The sequence below is a fragment of the Podarcis muralis genome, chromosome 6, assembly GCF_964188315.1.
Source record: "Podarcis muralis chromosome 6, rPodMur119.hap1.1, whole genome shotgun sequence".
NCBI classification, from domain to species: domain Eukaryota; kingdom Metazoa; phylum Chordata; class Lepidosauria; order Squamata; family Lacertidae; genus Podarcis; species Podarcis muralis.
In genome coordinates, this window is record NC_135660.1 from 42,238,497 (window position 1) to 42,261,693 (window position 23,197).

Sequence of the window (23,197 nt, forward strand, 5' to 3'; positions counted from 1 at the left end):
TTTGTTGCCATGTGCTGACAGTCAAAACTGAGGGAATCGGAGAGATCCTGAACTCAAAACTACTTCCCTGGAGACTGACCTTGGGAAAGCTCCCAAAGCTATTTTTCCTGGGAAATGAAATTTCGTGACAGTTTGAAAAGTCACGGCAACAGTGATGATAGGATGTGAAACCTGGTTGCCTTCCCATGCATGCAAGTGTCTGTCTATAACTGGGTGGAAGGACCTGATACTCGTCTGCCAATTTCCTTTCTCCGATATTAAAATCTAAGCAAACGGTACTTTATTCTTGGGAATGAGAGGGAAAAAACTTCTGCTACAGAGCCACAAGAGGGAGCTATTTGCTCATCCATGCCTTGTGATTTCCTGTCTACACACCTTAGCATGATCAGCTGGTAGGTGAAAGGGATTGTGACATGAGAGGTGATGGAGCAAAGGATTGCTATTCTCATTCTTGGTTTGGCCAGTTTTAGCAGATGGGGCCCTGTGATTTATTTTCTCCATTGCCTTCACTTGATGCAAACTGCTCCAGATTCCTTAAGCCAAGCAAAATGGGGCCCACACACCAACCCGATGACATGCTGTAATGCAGTTCCTAATGCAGATGAAACGCAACAGTCCTGTAGCAGTTATTAATGACTCCCATCCCAGGACCACCTTCTAGCTAGCCATAAATACAGAGAAGACAACTCCTTGGCATCTCTATCAATAAAGCAGGACAGGACTATTATGCCTCCCTCTCTTGTCGGGCCAGGGAAAGGGTTTGGTGGGCTCCATGCAAAGGAAAATCAAATGGAGTTGAAGAGAAGCAATGCGATGCCCAGTGTACTTCCTTTTGAATCCTTCCTGCCCCCTTCCGGGAGCCAAGGCAATCAGGAAAAACCCTTGGGAACCAAGTCCTCTCCAAAGAGGCATGAGTTTATTGCAGTAAAACTGCAGTGTTTGACACGATGGAGAAATATGCCAGACATACTTGGCAACAGCAAGTGGAAAGTTAGCCTAATAAGCAGTAAATTATCCCACTCTTTCCCCGAGGAGGGATAATGAATTTCTCCAAGTAAAGGAACAGAGAGGGAGAGAGAGGAAGAAAGTGTAACAGTGAGTACAAACAGGGTCTCTGGCTTAGAGATTCTACATGGAACAGTAACCAAATTCCCACAAATTTGTCACATGTGTGTGGAATTTGATCCATTTTGTGTAAACGATGGCTAGAATGCGGTGGGGGAATAGCTGGCACATTCTGCAGCATCTGTTAGGAAAGCTATTGTAATAAGAGTCTCTGAGGGTTCCAGGACAATAACCATCTCAAGTCCACGTACCTGCAGTTGAAGCCAGTTTCCTGAGCCACCCAAGTGGTGGGATCTTTCCTTTTGCCCGTAGGAAATAAACTAAGAATCAAGATTACAAATAAATACTTTCTCTGGGCTGGGAGACTGCTACAGTCAATTACCCAAACAACCGTGAAGGCCCTTGGTAGGACCGAATAACAAATCCCAGAAGCTACGACCAAAGTAGGCTTCCGTTGTAACCAATAATGTGCTGCATTATGGAACTCTGGATGGCTTTAAAGGCTGGAATAAAGCCATATTGGAAGGGGGAGGTGTTGTGTGTCCTCTGACTTGACAATATCAGAACTAAAGGTGGCGGAAATCCAAGTATTTAGCAGCTACTATGAATGCTTTAAACCTACCTTTCGAGGGCATATGTAAATTCCACCTCCACACTTGCACATGTTGTTGGCCACCATGTCGAATCAGCAACCAATGGCTGGAATTGAGTCATATTTTGAAAAATGTACTCTCTGTCTTTCTGAACCCAGCAGGACACGAGCAAATCCATGCCTTTTTTGCTTGTATTGCCATGTAAACATTAATAATCAGCATTGGTAGCAACATTGTCCCCAAAACAGGAGTGCAATAATTGTCACGGCCCACTTGCACGAGGGCTGCTCTTATATCAAGGCAATAAGTCTTGGATAGACCCCTGTAAGTTAAGGAAATGGCAGGAGTGGCCTTCAGGTGACTTGACTAACTGGTGTTCTCAAATATTACTAGTCTGACGCTGGATCTGCCCGTTTTTGACAACAATTACTTCTAGAAGTTGTTCTGGAGATGTGGCAACCATACAGGCTTTGAGCCCAGTTAACCTGGAAATGAAGAGCACAGCAGGCCAAATGCTAGAAAGGAAGTCTTCCCCTAGTGGTTAGAGGCCACTGGAAAGGAGGCAAGATGGGTCTCACTTGGAAGGGAGTTCCAAATTCTAGGGCCGCCCAGAGCCTTTCTGCTATTTATTACCTACTTTTCTTCCTCTGCATTTCTCACGGGTACGCAATATGCCGCACCTTATAGCCATAAAGCAAAGTGGTTCATGCGGTAGCTAAAACATGTTTGTTAGTGTGAACAAGAGCTGTGGAAGCTGGATATTCTGAGCTGGAAGTCTTGTTTATATCTGAGCTCAGGGTGATGAGAGAAATTATCCTGCAGGTACAGCACTCATTTTGTGTTTTAGCCACATGTTCCAAGGTTCAGCCTAGGACTGGAAAAAAGACTCCAGAACTGATCCCTGTCTCAGGTAAGTCCTGCTTTTTCTAGCCCCTTTTATTTGGTCTGTCTTCTCGCACATACCATGCTGCTCACAAGTGCTCAGAGATGCTTTTCCCTGACATCTTCTGGTTCTCTGTGTTAGTAGCTGTAAGTCAAAGTTGTTGGAGATAACCTTTTACACAAAGAGCTCATGATAAGGGGCCTTGCAAATAAACAGAGGACTTTGAGCCACACCTTTCATTGCATTTTCTCATTCATTGTTGTTTCATCAGGAGAGAGACTTTCAGAGTCCATCTTGGATGCTATGGCTAAAATTCCATCTCCGTACCTCTTTATGGCAGGGGTGGTTCTCATTATGTTGTTGGACTACAGCTCCCATGATTCTTGATCATTGCCTCTGCTGGTAGGGGCTGATGGGAGTCATAGTCCAACAACACCTGGAGGGCTCCCCCTGCTTTATAGAGAACGTTGTGTGCAGTAATTTTGCCAGCCTCAAGAGGGTGCTGGTGTGACAAGACAAAAAATGAATAGCGGTAATGATTGTTGAAATTACTTTCCTAATGGCATATAATGTAGAACCTGATGTATTCCATTAAGGCAGCAATCAAATTATAGTCATGTAATGACACATCTCAAACTTCTATAAAAAGACTTTGTAGGAAAGGAATGGTGGGAAGAGATTTCTATAATAAATTATGAAGAGAACTAGAATTTGTGAAAATTTTAATTGTTCTGTCTCCGCCAGGAACATGAGAGAGGAATAATGAACTGCCCTTGTTGAATATGAAAGCAAGGTTCTGCTTCTGTCGTAAAAAGCAATTGAGGAGGTGCCCGGTTTCACTAAGGGGTAAATGTGTGGATAATGACTGGTGGGACGGGAAAAATGGGCTCAGAGCTTTTGAGGATCTCTTTGAATTATGTTAGTCTTGTGGGAGAATAAAGGATTTGATCGATCAATACAGATCCAATACCTGGTCTTGTGTGAAGCAAATGAAAAAGCAAGGCAAGGCACAGCACACAATACATTTGTCCAGGGTCACCCAATCTGCTTTTTGGGTGAATGGGAATTTGAAACTGGATCTTCCCAGACCAAGTCCAGCACTCAAACTATTCCACCACCCCATGTCAACTAAATACTTAATGATTTGGTTAATGTTGCATCTGTGTGTTGCTATTGGCAAACTTCCTGCATCAGAAAACACTGAAGGGTTAGCAAATCTTAATTCTTTCACAAAGACCATCTAGTGGCAAAGGCATTTCAATCATGAGTTTAAAAAATCAGTAACAAGCCACTTGTCTATAGCTACAATCAAGACTTGGTGATCTACAGCCAGGTACATTACTGCAGAAAACATGTGCTGTGTTGTGTGACTTTCAGTTCTACTTGTGTCTAATCTATCTGCATGCAAGCTATTTGATACTAATACTGTTATTCAACAACTTTTGAATCTTGGTCTTCATTATCTCCAGATGAAGCATCACAAGCAGAGGTTTTGTGACCCACTTGTTATGCATGTTGAAAGTTGAACATGAGGAAGCAATGATGGATTAGCCTAGTGGAAAAATGTGCAGTATGTGCAGTGAATGGTAGCCAGACCTCTCTCTGAGCTTCTGGCAGGGCTTGCTGGCTTTTCTACAGAAGGCTTTCCAATTACATTGTAATAATCCAATCCAAAATTGGTAACTGATAGACAAAAAGCTCAATTTCACTTACTAACCCAAAAGCTTATTAAAGTCGTTAATAAATTGTTGGTCTATAGTTTTCTGATAGTTCTTATTTGTTAGTGTTGTAACCTGCTCTGAGGTCTTCTGACCAAGAGCGGGATGTAAAATTTAAAAATACATAAATGAAAATCCATTGGCCGCATCTCAATATGAGCAGCTTGTTGTTCTGACTGAAAGTGGAGGGTAGAGTAGCCTCTTATTTTCAGCATGCTTTTTGCTTCCTCGGCATTCCTACTTTCAACCCTGAAATCCTCAGTGACACCCCCCCTTCTTCTCTTACTCTGGTGGGAACAGACAGGGACACCCACCACAATCGGTAAGGCAGGAATAGTTCATAGATCCACTGTGGGGAGTATAGGAGTCCTGAGCATCTGGCAGGGCTGGCCTGAGAGGATTATATGCCCTGGAGGAAAAATAGCTCTGCACCCATCCTCAGCTTTGGGTCTCTGCTTTTCCCAGTTCTACACACACACACACACACACACACACACACACACACACACACACACACCTTCCTTGTCCTGACTGTCACTGACTTCTGAAGCTGTGCTGCCCAGCAAGGGAATGTGTATTACAGTTGCTAGGTAACTGCAAAGCTCAGTCCTCAAGGATCTGGTTAAGCGTGGGTGGGGGTATACATGCCCCAGTCCCTCTGGTATCCCAGGTTAGGTCAGACTCCTTGTTTCTCAAAGTTAGCACCAGCGAGCTTCCGTGGGGCCTGTCCCACATGTTGCTATTCTGACTCCAGCTGCACATGAACGGCTTCCCCTCCCACATCTCGAGAGCCATAGCAGGGCCTGCTCCAAACCCAAAGCCCTTTGAAGTGTGTCAGAAGCATTAAACAAAGAATGCAGTCTCCATGGAGATGGTACCCCACAAACTTGACCAATTTGCCTCAGCTCCCTCCCCCTTAACCGCACAGCACTCCATGTCCACATCAGATAGGAAGAGAGATGGTTGGGTAGGATAAATGAGATGGAGGACTGTTGCAAAATGCCAAACTGCACGAGGAAGCTTAATCTGCAGATACAAATAGTTATTCAGAGATGTTTTTGTGTGTGTGTGTGTGTGTGTGTGTGTGTGTGTGAGAGAGAGAGAGAGAGAGAGATCTGTTCCTATCTAGCAACCCATTCAAGGTGCATAGTATTTGTGTCTATGCCCAAACCTATTGTCCAGCCTACAGCTGATTATGTAATGATAATGCAATTGGTTCCCTCTTCTCTATAATGTCAACTGTTACTGTGTCCCAGCACCACCACCATTTTCCAGGTCACAACCACACCACACATTTATAGCACATAGCTTCATCCAAAAAATCTTGGGAATGGTAGTTTGTTAAGGGTGCTGGGGAACTGTAGCTGTATGAAGAGGTAAACTACAGTTCTCAGAATTCTTTGGTGGAAGCCATGTGCTTTAAATGTATAGTGTGAATATTCCTGCAAACTAGCTCCCTTCAGAGTGAATGGTGTGTGCTTGTGTATATATACAGTGGTACCTCGGGTTACAGACGCTTCAGGTTACAGACTCCGCTAACCCAGAAATAGTACCTCGGGTTAAGAACTTTGCTTCAGGATGAGCAACAAGGCCCAAACAGTTTTCTCTTTGGCTGCAGCGTTTGTGAACATTGTGCATGAGGCTTAGCATTCCAGCCTTTCCTCATACACCTTTCCTTCCATATCGTTCCAGCGTTTTTATGGAAGAGGGAAAGCAAAATAGCACGGCTACTCACCAGTGAAAGGGGTGAGGAGGTGTTGCTTATTTAATTGCCTAATGTTAGAAGAGCTGCCCCAGAGTCTGAGATAGGAGATTGTGCACCCAAGAGAGGAAGGTAAGTACTGAATATTTAGCATCTTTTAACAAAGATAAAAAAGGTAAAGGTACCCCTGCCCGTACGGGCCAGTCTTGACAGACTCTAGGGTTGTGCGCCCATCTCACTTAAGAGGCCGGGGGCCAGCGCTGTCCGAAGACACTTCCGGGTCACGTGGCCAGCGTGACAAGCTGCATCTGGCGAGCCAGCGCAGCACACGGAAACGCCGTTTACCTTCCCGCCAGTAAGCGGTCCCTATTTATCTACTTGCCCCCGGGGGTGCTTTCGAACTGCTAGGTTGGCAGGCGCTGGGACCGAGCAACGGGAGCGCACCCCGCCGCGGGGATTCGAACCGCCGACCTTTCGATCAGCAAGCCCTAGGCGCTGAGGCTTTTACCCACAGTGCCACCCGCGTCCCCTTTAACAAAGATAGCATATTCTAAACAGAAGCCTTTTCAGGAGTTAACAGAGTTCCTTCCCTTGTGCACTGAAATCCAACACAGCAAACTCCTGTGCACACTTTCTAATATTTTCTCTTGCCATGAAAATAATTCAAACTAAGGGCCCATGGAGAGGTTTGGGGCTGGAGCCACTATAAACTGATGGTTCAGACTTCAGCCGTTTCAGTCCCACTTGCCTCCCAGGTCCCTTTCTCTCTATATTGCTTGTTCTGTTGGGTTCTCTCCAACAAAGAAGCCTTGCAGGGTTATTTTACTGATTAATAGACTAGCTTTCTACTTGCTGCTGCCAAAACTGCCTGCTGTATTTCTTCATGCTGTCACTCTGTGTTGCCTTCAGGACAAAAAAAAAAAGAGTCTAGCCCACCCTAACTGAACTTCTGCAGAGTTACTGACTTCCATGATTAAGAATTACATTTTCTACAGCAGCAAGGCCTCTAAAAGTCTCTGTGGAACCAGATAGTGCACAAACCCTATTGACACTTCTGCAGCAATTAGAGGGTGAGATCCTGGCTGACTCCTGCTGTCTCTTTCTGGATCTGCCATTGCTGAAGGGGGCTAATAATGTTCTCTTGCTTCTCACCTAACTGTGGAAGAACTCATGAAGCCATCATTGGGTGACCTACCTCATAGGATTGTTCTATAGATTACATGAGTGGAGTAAGTAGGGGGACACAGACACCATCCTGAGCTCCTTGGAGGAAAGGCAGGATAAAATTTAATTAATTAATTAATTAATTAATTAATTAACAAGTCAAGCTCTTTCCCTCGCCCCATGCCTCATGTTTTACAGTTGTGGTGATACGATTCTGACTGACAGAAACTCCTAAATATTTTTTATTTAATAATTTGTTTAATTCTCCCAACCAAACTGTGTTACAAAAGTAATATTGATTATTGTATAAATGTAAATGTAAATATAAATATTGAATATAAATTGCCCCTCCCCCATGAGGATATCAGGATTCAGATTACATTTCTTTAAAACATAATATAGTCTACAAGTCCAATTAAAAATCTTATATTTAGCATAATATTTGATGTTCTATGATATATAACACTAATTTTTCCTTTACAGTGTTCATTCTTTTCTATGAAGTTCCTAAATAAGTAGCGGGACCTCTTTTTAAAATGTTGTGGTTTATCTCTTTAGGATTCCAGTCAGACCCTATCCCAACATTTTCCAAAAAGCTGTGGAGTAGAGGCAAAACTTGGTCATGGTTTAAGCAGGCCTAATTTTTTGTCTTAAGGGCAGAAATGTCCTCTGCCTGTTTTCTGCAATGTTAAGAAATAGAAATTGCTGACAAGGCCTTAGTCAAATTAAGAAAATACACCATTGTGAAGAAGTTACAATATTTTTACTCAATTGCAGCTGGCAGCTCTGAGTGACCTTCACAAGTCTCTTTGTGCCCTGATAAGGCTCAAAGACATGCCAGTTCCTCAGAACAATGGAAACCTGTTTCTGCAGGTGTCTGCCCCATGACCTTTCATTTACTATTTTGCCTTCTCTTTAAGAAAAGGGATTTCTTGCTTTAAATTTGTCCCTTCTTCAGGTTCGGAGCTGCTTGTGGCCATTTTCCTTCTTGACTAGTCCTTTGAGACTGGGGCTTTGGTTTATGAACAATCCTAAGTTTTATATACACAATTTTCTTATTTTATTTTCGCTTATTGACTGGTGAGGTTTAAACATAAACATTTTATTATTCAGCCTTTTCCCTCCAAAAAAAAAAATCATCTAGATCCTACCAAAGTATCTAGAATTTATCTCTTAACACTCCTCCGAGTCCACAGAAACCTATTCCTTTGAACCTCTGCTTGGTTGGTAGCCTTAATATTCTTTTAAAATTCTTTCCTTACTATTTGGGGGAGTTACTGTAGAGCCATAGCATAGCAAAGCTCTTAACTAGTTTGGAAAGGTGGAAGTGCTAGGTGGTAAGTCAAAGAAGAGCTGAATAGTTAACATTGTTGATAATTTTGCATGTTATAATTATGTTTCATTGTTTCGATGGTTTTCTCCCTTCACTGTGCCTAGATCACTTTGGTCTCAAGCTTTGCACACCTGTCACAGGAGAACTGTGGAGGAAGCCAATTCCACTGCTCCCTGGGAAGGGCAGGTGTAGCCTGGATACATCCTCTCCTCCCATAACTCAAATTACTCATAGCCTTGAAAATCATCCTCACCTGAGGTTCAGAGGAACAGGTGGGCAGGGAGTTGTATACTGTATTTCACTTTTGCTGCTGTTGGGTGCTCTACCACAAGTTTTACCTTGGTGTCATAGACTATTTCCTAGTAAGGTCTGGACTGATGGCAGCAGTCCTCCCCCCCCCCTGCCTTGCAGTGTGGAGATTGGCTGCTCCCAGAAACTTGGGGAAGCCAAGGGATTGCTGGATGCTATGGGAGGATTCTCCATGACTGGCCCTGGTCTTGCTGTGTAATGGTAAGAGAAACATTAACATAGTTACTCATGAGGGTGCACTCTCCAGCAGTGTGGAGGAGCTCTGACGGATGAAACAGGCAGGATGGTGGCTAAGGTGGTACAAATATTGTATCAAATGCAACCAAACATAGTCAAGATTGCATAATCATGCCTACCACATAGCAGTGAAGGAGGCCTTGAGAAGTTGTCCAGCAGAACTTTTCTTAGAGATGATGGGGTTGGTGGGAACTTCCCTGAAGGGCAATAGACTGGAACCCTTTGACTCCTGTTGAGACAGGTTTGCTAGGCACTTTGGTGGCAAAGTTGCTCACATCTGGGCTAAGCTTATGACAGGTCTAGTGGGGTGTCTAGAGCACTGGTCTTCAACCTAATCCAAGGTGGGTTGCAGCAGGAGCACTCTACCACCATGCAAATATACGGTACAAGATTACGAAATGGGTCCCCAAACGCATGTTGGGTTTAAAAGTGGGTCCTGGGCCTGAAAAGGTCTAGACTACTGGTCTAGATTGCTCTTATCTGGTTTGGGATGAGTTTCTCTTGATGAGGCTCAAGGTTGTAGACAAGATACTTTAAAGCATTTGGCCTACCACCTGAAATCTCAACCTTTGCACTTGGCTTGTAAGAGCTAGTCAAGGGGGAATGACTGTGGGTGGCTAATTCCACCTTTCAGGAAGGGAATGTGCCAACTGCTTTGGAAGAGGCAGTGCTGTACTACACCAGTGTGGTGTAGTGGTTAAGAGCGGTAGTCTCCTAATCTGGGGAACCGGGTTCGCGTCTCCGCTCCTCCACATGCAGCTGCTGGGTGACCTTGGGCTAGTCACACTTCTTTGAAGTCTCTCAGCCCCACTCACCTCACAGAGTGTTTGTTGTGGGGGAGGAAGGGAAAGGAGAATGTTAGCCGCTTTGAGACTCCTTAAAGGGAGTGAAAGGCAGGATATCAAATCCAAACTCTTCTTCTTCTTCTTCTTCTTCCTCAAGAAGACCTCCCTGAACCTGGGAGAGTATAACAGTGATGAGTTTTCTTTGAGCTTGATCTGGGAGTGAAAATGGTACCTTTCGCAGAACAAAAATTACTGAGTGTGTTTCCACAGTGAGCCTACTGCTCAAATGATGCATGTCTTTATGCATGCTGAATACACCTTAATTGTACGTAAGATACCCATGTGCTTAAAGATAAATGGACAGCCCTTAGCAATTTAGAGTAAACAGAATAAAAAGCGGAGAAAGCTATATATTGTTGTATAGGTAGAACGGCTTCACTATTTGTATTTTGAGCACCTTAAAAATGGCACTAGCCTTAACAGGCAGTCATATTCAACAAAATAAGAACTCAGTAGTTTAATCTAGAATTTGCTTTTTTGTTGACTGAGGTGATAATGCCAGGGTGGCTGTGTCTTTCTCAACCCTACCCATGTGCATATGGTTAGCCTCTCTCTTTAGCTGTCATTAAGGAAGACTTCCAAGTTGGTGCTGTATCTGCATTGAATGCAAATAGGTGTTTCCTCCTCGCTGCCAAATTTGCACCTGCTTCTAGTAAGGAAAATGTACCAAAAGATTGCCAAATCTGGTACCGTAGGCTCCAGATTTACCACCAGTCAGAATCTAAGACTGCCTAATGAATGAGTCTGCCTTTTGGCATAATGAATAGGTATGTGGGATGTAATATACACCTAAACAGACAAATAAATTGTGGGCTACCCTAAATAGTAAGCAGAATGACCCTAAATAGTAAGCAGAATGCTACCCATGGATTGGTTGTGGAGACCAACATTTGTGGCAAACAAGCAGGATCTTTGGAGATAGGATCAATCAGCAGCATTTGAAGAGTTATTGTTGCTGTTTAGAGGCAGAATTGCTCAGATTTGGACAAAATTGGATACCACAATTTGAGCAAGTCCAATGAGGATGTCTAGACTACTGTCTGCTCCATCTATACTGGATTAGCTTACATTATTGCAGCCTGATAATGTGGATAAGTTGCTTCAAGAAGTGCAGCCAACCACCTGCCTCCTTGTGCCTTGCCCATCTTTGTTTCCTAGAGCTAGTCGTAGGGAGTAGACTGGGTGGGTTCAGGACTGATTAATACTTCACTGGAGAAGGGGTAGGTGGAGGCAGTGGTTTGTCCCATCCTTAAGGAAACCTCCCTCAACCCAGAAGTGTTAACAGTTATTGCCGTGGAGAATAGAGAGTTGACAATCTACTTTCAGGCCTGCTTGGAGGAAACTGATTACTTGGAGACATTCAAGTCTGGCTTTAGGTCTGCTTGTGGCACTTAAGCTGCCTTAATCACCCTGGTTTATTACATTTGTCAGGAGAGAGATGTATGACCCTGCTCATTCTCCTCAATCTCCCAGTGGCTTTTGATACTGTTAACCATGGTTTCCTTCTGGAGCATCTCAGGGAGGAGGTGGAGCTTGAGGGCACTGTGCTTCACCGGTTGCACTCCTACCTCTAGAATGGTTTCCAGAAAGTAGATATGGGGGGCTACAGTCTGGCATGATGGGAGGTGTCCTGTAGTGTCTGTCCCACTGGATTTCATCTTGCCCCGATGCTATTTAACATTTATATTATGAGGCTTCTGGGAGCTGTCATTAGGAGATTTTTGGTGAAGTGCCATCAATAAGCAGATGGCACCCAGATTCTAGTCCATTTGAATCTGGAGAGGAGGTTGAGATGTTAGACTGGTGCTTGGAAACTCTTACTGGGGGGACACCAGCATGCCCAGGTGGGTGTGTTACCTGTCAGTAATAGACATCAACAGTCAATATAGGAGTAGACGAAAGATAATCAGTGGTGGTCTGATATTGGGTTTGGGCAATCATCTGCATGTGAATATCCAAATGGTAGTGTCATATATAGGTAGGGTAAGGTAAGGTATGATAAGGACATATGTGGACCCCATTCTCTCACCATCAGTTTGACCACCTTCAAGTTAAATTCCAATCCCCAGCAGCTGTGGATAGTCTAGTTTCCTGTAGATTAAACACACCCACACACCCTACTACACCTGAGAAGCTGATGCGATTCCAGGTATGTTAAGGTTACATCCCTTTGTTTTTCAGCCCCATTGATACTGAAAGCTCAGGGTGTTCGCAGATTCCCTTGTGTTCCCCAAAGGGCATGGCACCATAGCTTGCCAATTCACTTTAGAAGAGTCTTCCTTTGAAACTTACACCACCCTGGCAATTGAACTAAAAAGCATGCATTTATTCAAGGGGAGTTGGGTGGACTCATTGATCGGGTGAGATGGTGGGAAAAGCCAATATGGTTTGTTTTGTGTTCTTGTATAGATAGATCGGAGTGTGACCTCAAAGAGTTTTACATCAAAACACAACCTATCGACAGAAATCATACACAAAAAACCCTGTTTATCACAAAGGACACCTCAGTCCCATTGTGTGCGTGTGTGTGTGTGTGTGTGTGTGTGTGTGTGTCTGAGTACGGAGAGCGACTCCTCTTCTCTGGGCCTGTGTGTCTGTCCTGCTACTTTCGGACGCTCTTCGCCTATTTTACTCTATGTGCATCTTTACAGGACGCGTGACTGCGTCTCTCCACGACAGACTCTCAGAGCGTGTGCTTCGCTGCGTGTGTGTGTATACACACGTACGTGTGTGTACACGCGCGTGTATAGCTCTCTCTTCCGCGGAGGTGTCTTGCCAATGGGCTGGTGATTCCGCGAGTGCGTTATGTGGGAGCCTCCTCTCTGCTCCCTGGGCAGACAGTGCGCGCCTTTCTTGTCCCGTTTCGCCCCCTCCCGTCCCTCTGTCGGAGAAGAGGGTGGGTGGCGGTGGCGGGGAGAGATCTGTGCGCCCGAGGCGGGTGAGGAGACTGAAGGGGGGACGGGGGCGGAGCCAAGGCTGCTCCTGCTGTCTGGGCTTGATGGATGAGACGGGGGCTCCCGATGTGTGTCTTTGAGAGCGAGGCAGCGAGACGCGAAGGCAGCGCGTGTTCCTGTGCTTAACCCTCCCGGGCGGCCGGAGCTGCTTCTTCCTGCGACCCGGACAGGCGACGAAGGCGCCAAGTGGAAGCAGCAGGAGCCGGGGTCGCCCGCCTGCGCCAGAAGGCAGCCTCTCCACGCCGCCTCGGCGAGCGCGCCGTGCGATCATGTGCGGGGCAGCCCCTCGCTAGCCAGCGCAGGCAGCATGGCTCCCGCGAAGCGAGCGGCGTCGGGCGGCGTGTGGCTGCGGGCGGGAGCCTGCCTCTTGGCCTGGGCGGCCTTTTGCCGGGTCCGGGCGAGCGCCTGTCCCGCGCCGTGCGCCTGCAGCGGCACCACCGTCGACTGTCACGGGCTGGGGCTCCGCAGCGTCCCCAAGAACATCCCGAGGAGCGCAGAAAGGCTGTAAGTGCTGGGGGGCGGGGCGGATCGCGGGCCTCGGAGGGGGAGACGTTTGCGACCCCGGGGGGTCCTGGGGGTGGCCCCTCTCTCGGGTAGGGGCTCCACCGGTGCCGGCCGCCACACCCCCTCTCCCGCCCTCACAATGGAGCCTCGCCGCTTAGGATGTGCCGCCGCGAGACGCGCTCAGACGGTCCGAGATGGGGGGCAGACAATGATCCCTCTGGGGGACGTCGGGACGTGGGGAGGGAGTTGGGTCGGGCTGAGGCAGCCGCCGCAGATCCCTTCGGAGTCTCCGGGAACAATCACTCGATTGCCTTTGTTAGGGAACTGCGGCGCGCGCCCGTGCGGGTGTGCCCCCCTCCCAAACCATTGGGTGGGTGTGAAACGTCTCCCCAACCCACCCCGCCTCTCACACGTGCGCCAGAGTCCGGTGGCCTGCAGGTCCGGGTCAGGTTTAGAGCAGCGCGGGTCCGGGGGGGGGCGGGATTCCTGCTGGGCGCGATCCGGCCGTTGCGCTGCGCCTCCTTGCAGCGCGTGAGATGCCCGGGACCAGGCTAACTTTAGCTGCACGAGCTGGCTGCTCGGCGAGGTTCCAGAAACGGGGAGCACGCACCGTGGACGCGTATGTGTGTGCTGGCGCGTTCACGCGGGTGTGAATCTCCTGTGGGCCGGCTGGCGGGGGCTGCTTATTTTCTCCACTTATCTGCATTCAGTGTGTGTATGTTTGTTCGTGTTCTGTCCGCTCTAGTAAGACTCTCTAGAGAAACTGCCTCCTCTTCTGTGGAGCTAGATGGGTGCCTTTTGGGGGCCCTTCCTTGGAAATGGGAGCTTACGAGTGAGAGTGTCAAGTCCTCTTTAGGAGCGTAGCCCCCTTTCCTACCCCTTGTGTACACTATACATTTATTTTCCTCAAGCAATCCTGGGAACTGCAAATTGCATGCCCCGAGCTACAATTCCCAGCACCCTTAGCAAACTACAGCTCCCAGGATTCTTTGAGGGAATAAATGGGCTTGAACTGTGGATGCGACCTTTGAGACAGAGGAGCTCTGTGGAGCAGGAGGAGGTGGGTGTGGAAGATGGAGTCTGGACCGTGGAGTCTTGAGTGTCCCTTGCCGCCTCTTCCAAACCCCTACGGGAGGGGGCTTGCTGTCTCTAGCCCAGCCTGCAGCCCTGGTGGCTGTCCTTTCCCATCTCTCCCTTTGCCCCCTCTTTCGACAGTTTAATGAGGGGTGAAGAAAGAGGATCCGGGGGGGGGGGGAATACTCTCCCCATGATCAACCCTTCCCACTCAGGCAATATCCATGGCAAAAGCAGAATACCAGGCAGATAAAGGGGAGATCAATTGGGGAGGGGTTTGAACATGGGGTGGAAGAGACAGACAAGGGAATGGCAGCCCAGGCACTCTGTGTGCCTTTCATCTCTGCATGTGAGGTTCTGAATTATCCAGAATAAAGGCAGGAGGGGAGGGGAGGGAATGGGAGCTCAACTGGAACAGGGGCTGATCATTAACGCACACACAGACCCCTCCTCATTACACACTTACTTAATGCTGGCTGGAATGCTCCTCATTCCTCCGCAGCAGCAGCAGCCTGACGGTGTCCATTGCTTTGGTGGGGGGTGCAAAGGGAAGTAAAAAGCTGGAGGGGATGCTAAATAATTCACCAGAATGCAGCACTGGAACGTGCTGTTTAGGCTGGGGGGAAACAAGGGGGCTGAGTGGTTGGATTTATTGCAGTCAAGCAGGATATTCCCTCCTTGCACCTCTTAAGGCCTTGCGATTCTTTCCGTTTCTTTTCTGCTTTTACGCTTGAAACGGAATGGACAAAGTCTGTAGGAGACAGTCAGGACCCTTGAGCCTGCCTTGCAGCTCCTGTGCAATTGCTGTCTGGGCTCCCCCAGAGCCTCTGCTCAAGCCCCTTAGCCTCTGTTCCTAGCCTCCCTCCAGCCTCCCCCAACCTGGCGCTCTCCAGATGGCTTGGACGACAACTCACGTCAGACCCGGACAAGTACAGCTTGTTGCGGTCCCAAACATCTGGAGGGGGAGGAAGGCTGACCTACTGCTCTCCCCACCACCCAATTTGCTGTCTCTTGATCTCCTCTGAGGAATGTCTCCCTCTGTCGCCAGACAGGCTGGGACGGGGCTTCATGTGTAGGATACTCTTTCAGATTTATGCTTGACTGCAGGGTAACCTAGAAAAGAATGGGGGTGGCATGTGGTGTAAAATGTGAATGTGGAAGATTCCTGTGAGCATCAGGTGCAGCAGAAACTTGGTGGACAGGGGGTGCTCCCCTAGCTACCCAGAGAGATGCTGAACCTGAAGTTAAGCAACTTTGCATAAAAGGCAGTACCATGAATATTCTCGCAGCAGGTAATTATAGCAGTTTTATTTAGATGCAGCCCTTTTCCTGGTCTCTTGTGAGGGTAACATCTTGTCTCTGGTCAGCATGGTTCAAGACAACTCCACACCAAGGCACCAAAGCTTTCCTGCTTCTGGGTATCATCTTCTTTGCTCTCGTCTGAGCTCATTATTGGGCCAGGCATGGGGATATGATCCATCTACCCAGTTCTAAGCGTGGCAGTGCAGTGGGAGCACAACAGTCCCCCCTCCCCTTGAAGTCCTGCAGATTCTAAGAGTTTCAGAAGCCATATCCCAGGTGCTAAGGCAGGCCTGGTCCGTTGTGTGTCGTGAGGATCTCCTACAAGGCAATCCACCCATTCCTATTATCATTTCTTCTACAAACCAATTAGTCCCCTCAGAGTGAGCCTAATTAGGTCAGGGCCCTGTAGATGCTCCTATGCACAACAAAGCAAGCTTGGTGAACTCAGTTAGTAGCACCGCGGGACACTTTTAAAAGGGCACCTTCTTTAACGGCATTTCCTTCTCTGGCACCTTAATTACCTTCATTGAAGTTGTTATCATGGCACAGCCATGGGGAGCTGCTTTGTGAGTACAGAATGAGTGTGCTGCCCACAAGCATGAAACTTGGCTCAGATCTGAAATGCCAGAACCCCAGGAAGGGCTACCATTCCTGTTTTGACAAGAGGGACCTCAATTGCCACTTGCAGTTGGAGCACTACTTCTCATGGTCATCCTACTTCAGAGGTGGGGAATCTTTTTGGCCAAGGGGGCCAGATTCTTTATCTGTCTCACTCTTCCATGGACTAACTTTGACAGGTGGGCAGGACAGCCCATTGAGAGGGTAAGACCTACCCACTCTGTATGGGCATAAAGAGGAATACACCTTCCCTGTACACCACACATAGACTGGCCCCAGAAGTTTTACCAACATCTCTCCTTGAGAAAGAAATGGGATGGGGAACGGTGTTAGGATTACAAAAGCACTGAAAACTTCCTTCCACCATCTGATGAGAAATCTGACCATTAGATATCTCTAACTCGGCTGGTTAGAGTGTGGTGCTGATAACGCCAAGGTTGCAGGCTCGGTCCCCATATGTAGCAGCTGCATCCTCCTGGACTGTAGGTGGTTGAACTAGATGATACTCAGAGTCTATGGTTCTAATCCAGAGGCGTTACCTTGCCCTGTTGATCCTAGCCAATGAAAGAGTTGGGTGTGTACACACAGTACAATAATGTGCATTCAATGCTGGATGCCAGTGCCTTTTCGTAATGCTGCACATTACAATGCCATCCCTGTCCCACACTATATGGCAACCTAAAGCACATTCTACCGGAATGGCTATAAACAGTTTTGTACCAAGAATGCGCTTCTCAAGTGCTTGCAGCATGCATGTGTGCACAAGAGAGCGCTTTCTCAGGTCACCTGTTGGGGCAGGCCTACTTGCTGTTGCAGGGCTGCCTCCCCCTCATCAAGCTCACCTTGTCTATGAATGAAAGAAGCAAACAAGAAACAGGACAGCAACATAGCTGTCTCTTTATACTCTTATATATCTTCTGAATATCATCATACCAGCGTTCAGCCCCTGTCTTTCAAAAGGCGGTTAAAAATATTTATTCTTTGAAAAAAGGTCTGTGGAAACACTTAATTGACAGGAGGGGTGTAGAGAACACTATTGAGCACTAGTCTGAAAACGTGCCCACCTGCACTCAAAATTTGCCAGGCACCAAGCTCATTTTGCACCTGGGTATCAGCCACGTGTGATGAAGTGAAGGTGCCTGGGCGCTAGGATGTCTCTAGACGTCTCCACCATCTGGAGGCGCATGCCTGGGAATCCTTGGGTCATGACTATTTTCATACACTAGCAACATTTCCTGTAGAATTCTATCTGTTATATTTTATCCACACAATCAGAATGAATTTCAGGAACCAAAAAGTCGTATTGAAAAATACAACTTTTGAGTTGTCTAGCCCTAAACAACAACTAGGCATTCTGTTTTGGTGACTGTAACCCTGGTTTAAGGAGCCATTTGCCACCTAGCTTATATATTTGAGTTTCTAACACTGTACAAATAGCACAGATGATAACTGCCACTTTAGATAACATTTGTTGTGTGAAGGTTTGTACAATTGTGAACTGTAATGTGCAAAAGCCCACTGTGTGGGGTGGGCGGTGGGGGGTGGAATCCCTGTGCACTTCAAAGGCTACGTGTGTGTACACAACCATAGAAGAGAGGATTATAGTTGGTTGGTTCTGATTTGCTGTAAATGTTCAAACTTCCAAGGATCCTTTGTCAAGACAGGATTGAAACACAACACAGTTAACTGAACGATGTGGAATGATGTATGTGCAAGAAATAATTTTGTCACACAATTTTGGACAAATGATATCTGGTAACTCAATATCTGAAGAGAAAATTACACATTTCAGGGCAAGGTGTACATTTTATGCATTTATTTAGTTAATTAGGTGTTCATAATCCATGAAAGGTTTGGATGAAAAATGATGGCTTCTTTATTCACTTTATTATATATTTATACAATCCATCCTAAGATTCTTAATATATGCTAAATCTAATATTTAACTGTTAAATGCATTGTAATTTATTGTAATATGCTTATGAAATAAAGGATTTTTTTCTTCTCAAACAGAAACAAAAAGCACCACCACGTGGGCAGATGTAAAGTATAAATTTGGTAATAATGGATACAGCTGGAAGCAATTCCTGTGATCACAGTGGCACTTTCCCCAGTTGCTGTAATTGCTGCTGGTTGAATCTGCAAAGGCCTGATAACATGCTATAATGCCCATGCAGATTCATACTTTGAAAAAGAGTGCAGGTGTTTATTCTGAGAAGGAAATGTGTTGTAGAAATCAGCCCTTAGTCTGATGCGATGAAAAGATGGCTCAAGGCTCAAGGTATGGTGGCACAATTCAGACATCATGCCAGGCCATGCTTAATGAAGTTTAACCATGGTTTGTCTTGATGTCTGAATTTACAAACTCGGTAGCAGCTTGTGTGGTGGGGAAGAACCATCCTCTTGATGATGGCATTGCTACTGCTTTATTTGGTTTGGTGTGGGTTGGCAGTGAGGTTGAGGACATGTGGTTGCATCAGTGGGACTACTGCCACCCATCTCAGACTGCTTCAGCTGCACCCACACATTCCCAATCTCACTGCCTCTCTATCCTGGCAAAAAGCAACAGCACTAGTGTTAGATGGTGGCTTCAAAGCTCCACCTCAGCATGTACTCAGCTACTGGACAAACCATGGCTTGTGATCTGCCAGCAACCAGAATCAGAAACAATGATTTGAAGTGGGCTGTTAAACCATGGCCTGGCATATTTATATTTACAAACCATCGTTACGGCCATCAGTCTGTCTATAGAGAGGTTGCTGCACCATGGAGACAGGAATGAACTTAGGAATTTATGAAACTCTGTGTGTGTGTGTGTGTGTGTGTGTGTGTGTGTGTGTGATAACAAAAGGAGACAAGCATTTCTACATCATGGTTTGCTTGTACATTTTGAAGCTTGAACTGCAGTTTGAGTTCTAAGTTATGGTAAGCACAATCAGTGGTTTGGAGTGATATGTGAACGGAACCAATAACTCTTAAGTTTGTTTCCCCTGGTCCGAGTTTTGCATTTTTGCAGTGGAGGAACAATCTTCCCTTAATGGTGACAAACTGAAAGTTTGACTAAAAATGGCTCTTCACCATTTAGAAAGCCGCTGAGCCTTGAGCAAACACTTCCTAATTTTGGCCATCTATGAGATAATATTCACTTCCTCTCCACCCCACCCTGCTTTTGCCTGATTTGAAATCCTATATTTCTCTAGTTCTTTGGGCAGTTGCCACTGTTGTCCTGCCTTGGATATTGCTGGGCAGCCAAAACGTTGCTCTGTGCATATTTTATTTTTATTTTTGAGAGAAGTGGCTTCTGATCACTGAAGCTAGATCTCTAGGTGCCGCTTACATATATAATTTTTTGTTTCTCTTTGACTGTTTCCCAGTGATGAAAATATATGGGATCCACTCTTTAAAACTGTGTGCCATCATGTTGTCTGTCTTTAGAAATAAATAAATCTCAAGCTTGTAAAGGTGTGTGGAGGGCAATATTTTGGCAGGAAAGCAATGCATGTGAGAAGCAACAACAATCTCAGGATGTTGTCATGCCGTTCGGAACAAACTACATTCTGCAAGATACTAAAACCAAATTAAATTTAGTACCCAGTACCCACACAGATTGACATGCATCGAAGCAGGCATAGAAAATAAAACAATGCAAACATATGCTATTGGCTAAACACTAAGGACCAGATTCAAATGAGTAGTTTTGCTAGCAGGAGCCCTCGGAAGGGCTCCCCCTAGAGCAGTGGGGCTTTCCACTCTCTCCCTGTGTGCCATCTCCATCAAATCAGTCCTGCGGGGGTTGGGATAATCCATTGAACAGTGTGCAGGGGGGAGGAGGGGGGGAGGTTCTTCTGCTGGACAAGCAAAAATACTTGTGCTGTTGAAACTGGTTTAGTGCAATGTTGAATTCTTTCCTCTTAGGTTGTATTTAAGAAAGTCATGTTCATTGACTTCAGTGGGTCTTTTCTGAGTAAGAGTAGCATTGAATGCCACCCTAAGCTTTGACTTAGCAGTGCAAAGCTATCCATGTCTACTCAGAAGTAAGTCCCTTTGAGTTCAGTGGGGCTTAATCCCCAGTGAATGCACCTAGGAGTGCAGCCTTAGCCACCACTGGCAGGCACACTGGCAGGACACAGATGGTGTGGGAAGTTACACTCAGTCTAGAAGTTCTGGTCAGAAGCAGAGGCTGTGACACAGTATTTTTGGTCTTGGAGGTATGGCATGCATGACACATGGTCAGTTGACAACTTATCAAGTGAAAAATGAACCCTTGTTCGAAACAAAACCCAAACATTGTGAAAGGCCCAATTCTTTTAAAACCTAAATGGAGAGGAGGCAGACCCACTGTGCTGTGGTGCTCCCCGTGCTGCTTTGGCAGTGGTGGAAAGGAAACAACCAGGCCAATGGGCATGATAGCTTTCCTCTGCGGCGTCACCAGCAGAGCAATGTCAGAATGGGAAGTGGCCATTTTTCAGGCGGCCTGCGCATGCATTTCTTCTCTTCGCATGTTGCCAGAAAGGTGTGGGAAATGACCAGGCTACAGTGACTCCTATGTCCCCATACTGTTAGGACAAGAATATACATTGAACCATTATTCAGCCCTGGACTGTCTTTGTTCATGTAAATCATCGTGCTGTGTGTACTTCAAAAGCTTTTCAAGATAAGAAATTCTTCAAATTTCACTGTGATTCACACGGAAGGTGTTTGTCTAACTGAGGCCTGTTCTTGATGCCTTAGAACTATTGTTCTCTAAATCATGGCAGCCTGCTGAGAGGACTTGAATATTTAAATGTTGAAATGGCCCACATGTGTAAATTAGGTTTTGTACATTCCGGAAATTAAACCTCATGTAGAAGAGATGGCCTTGTCAGAACAAAGACTCTCATTTGAAATCAGCCAGGCATACCAAAGGATACCTTTTTGGGATACATCAAATATAGATGTTCTTTATATAATGCAAGAATAAAAATACACAACAATTCTCTCCTAAAGCTACCTTATGCCATCAACCAGTGGTTCCCAATTGGCGGTCTGAGGACCCCAATAAGTCTGTGGCACATACCCATCAACTGGCCAGGATATCCCATTTTGGGGCACCATGCTCTTGTATGGCTCACATGACTCATGTGGGAATGTAGTCTGGAAGACCCACGATCCGGTTTTGCGTTAGGATGTGTAGGAGGGTATGGTGGCACCATTCACATTACAGAAACTACCACAGAGAGATCAGCATTTTCAAAAGTAGGGGTTCCATGGCTTGGCTTATGAAAAACGGGGGGTTCTCTGTACTTAGTTAGTTGGGAACCACTGCCATAGACAATTAAGCACGTAGGTTATTCTGCCCTGTCCACATATCTGTGTTATGTATCTTCTGAACTCATCCCCATTCTGTCCTGTGTTACACTGAATGTATCCCTCTGGAGCACGTGGCCTCAGTGCAAAGTCCAGGGATGCGGTGGGCACTCTGGAGAGCTCCCCAAAAGAAAAGCGGGTGGCAGTGATGGGCAGGTAGCAAGGCAAGCGTCTGAGGGATGAAAAATGACTGCTGACCAGGGCAATTGCCCCAGTCTGCCTAATGGAAGGGATGGCCCTTTGGAAGTGCCATGATGCTGCTAAGCTTACCACAGGCACCTGGTTGGCCACCATCAGCACAGAATGCTGGACTCGACAGGCCTTTGGCCTGATCCAGCAGGGACCTTCTTATGATCTCACTTTTTTAAACTCTCAAGAGTTTAAAACTGAGCAGCCTCTTCCCCAAGATTCACACCTGTCACTTCCATAGTCTAGCGAAGCTCTCTTTCCTACCCTTTCCTCTTGTCTTGTATCCCTGCTTCATGGCATGCTGCTTCCCTTGTGCAATATGTGCGCTGCCACAGCCATCCCCTGATCTAGGCAACAGTTGCAGTATGTTCCCGCTCTCCCTTTTTGTCAGACTAAAGCTGTCTCTTATCGTGCAGCTTCACCGATCCCCGTATGTTCCATTCCAAGTTGCTTGCTGTTTGAATAGTGAAAGGCTGCTGCAGAGACTTTGAGGGTTGAGTGTCTCCTTAACCCAGCATCTCTGGATGGATTAGGCAAGAAATCCACAGAGTGTAGGATGCTGCTCAAAAGGGAAGCATGGGAAGTAAAATTGGAATGGTAAAAAAACTGCCTTCTGCCCACATTTAATGCCAGCCGTGCTGTACAGAGCAGAATGGCAGGTGTGGCGCTGGAACGAACCCAGAAGTGTTTCACAGCTTTGGCAGCTATCAGACTCCAGCCTGCAACCTAAAACATAGAAATAAGGTTTTTTGTGTGTGTGTGTGTGTGTGTATGTATAGAGAGAGGGGAGTGTGAAGGCTGAGCATGCTTGGATAGCATTTAGCCTCCCAGATGATTGAGGTTTCTGGCCCTTTCCTCATATTGCTTTGGAACTGGGCACAGGATTGCCAATGGCATGCCAGCCGCCTAGGGATTAAGCTGGCATCAATTCTAAACAAGCCGCTTGGGGGCAAGAGTTGGTTGAGGTGCATTGGGCTCCAGCTTTGCTAGCGCTGCCGCAGCCCGCAAGTTCTGAATTTCTGTGCTTGTTAGTATTGTGCGCCTAGGTAAATGGATCAGATTTCAAGGGAAATCTTTCCTCATTTTCCCCTTCTGTTGCTTTGTGGTACTACTGGGGAGGGGGAAGAGTTTGTATTGCAATGGTTAGGAGCCAAGAGAAAGTCCCCTTTCCCGGTATTCGCTCACATATGTTCACATTGATGTATTGCAGTAAGCTAGGCATCGCAAGTAGCAAATGAATAACAGGCCCTCTGGTTTCCTATTGGACTTTATGTGAGTGAGTGAGTGAGTGAGTGAGTGAGACAGACGGACAAGGCAGGCAGGCAAGTACATCTAGCTTATCTAGCTGAAATGGGAGTTCA

At 46.4% G+C, this 23,197-nt stretch overlaps 1 protein-coding gene across 1 annotated transcript in view; it reads left to right on the plus strand.

Moving 5' to 3' along the window:
* Window positions 1–12,805: 12,805 nt before the first annotated feature.
* SLIT1 (slit guidance ligand 1) overlaps window positions 12,806–23,197 on the plus strand; it is a 119,579-nt gene continuing 109,187 nt past the window's right edge. Inside the window, exon 1 of the mRNA XM_028730533.2 lies at window positions 12,806–13,307. Within this exon, the coding sequence (XP_028586366.2) occupies window positions 13,111–13,307 (197 nt within the window). The 5' untranslated portion in view covers window positions 12,806–13,110. The remainder of the gene's footprint in view (window positions 13,308–23,197) is intronic.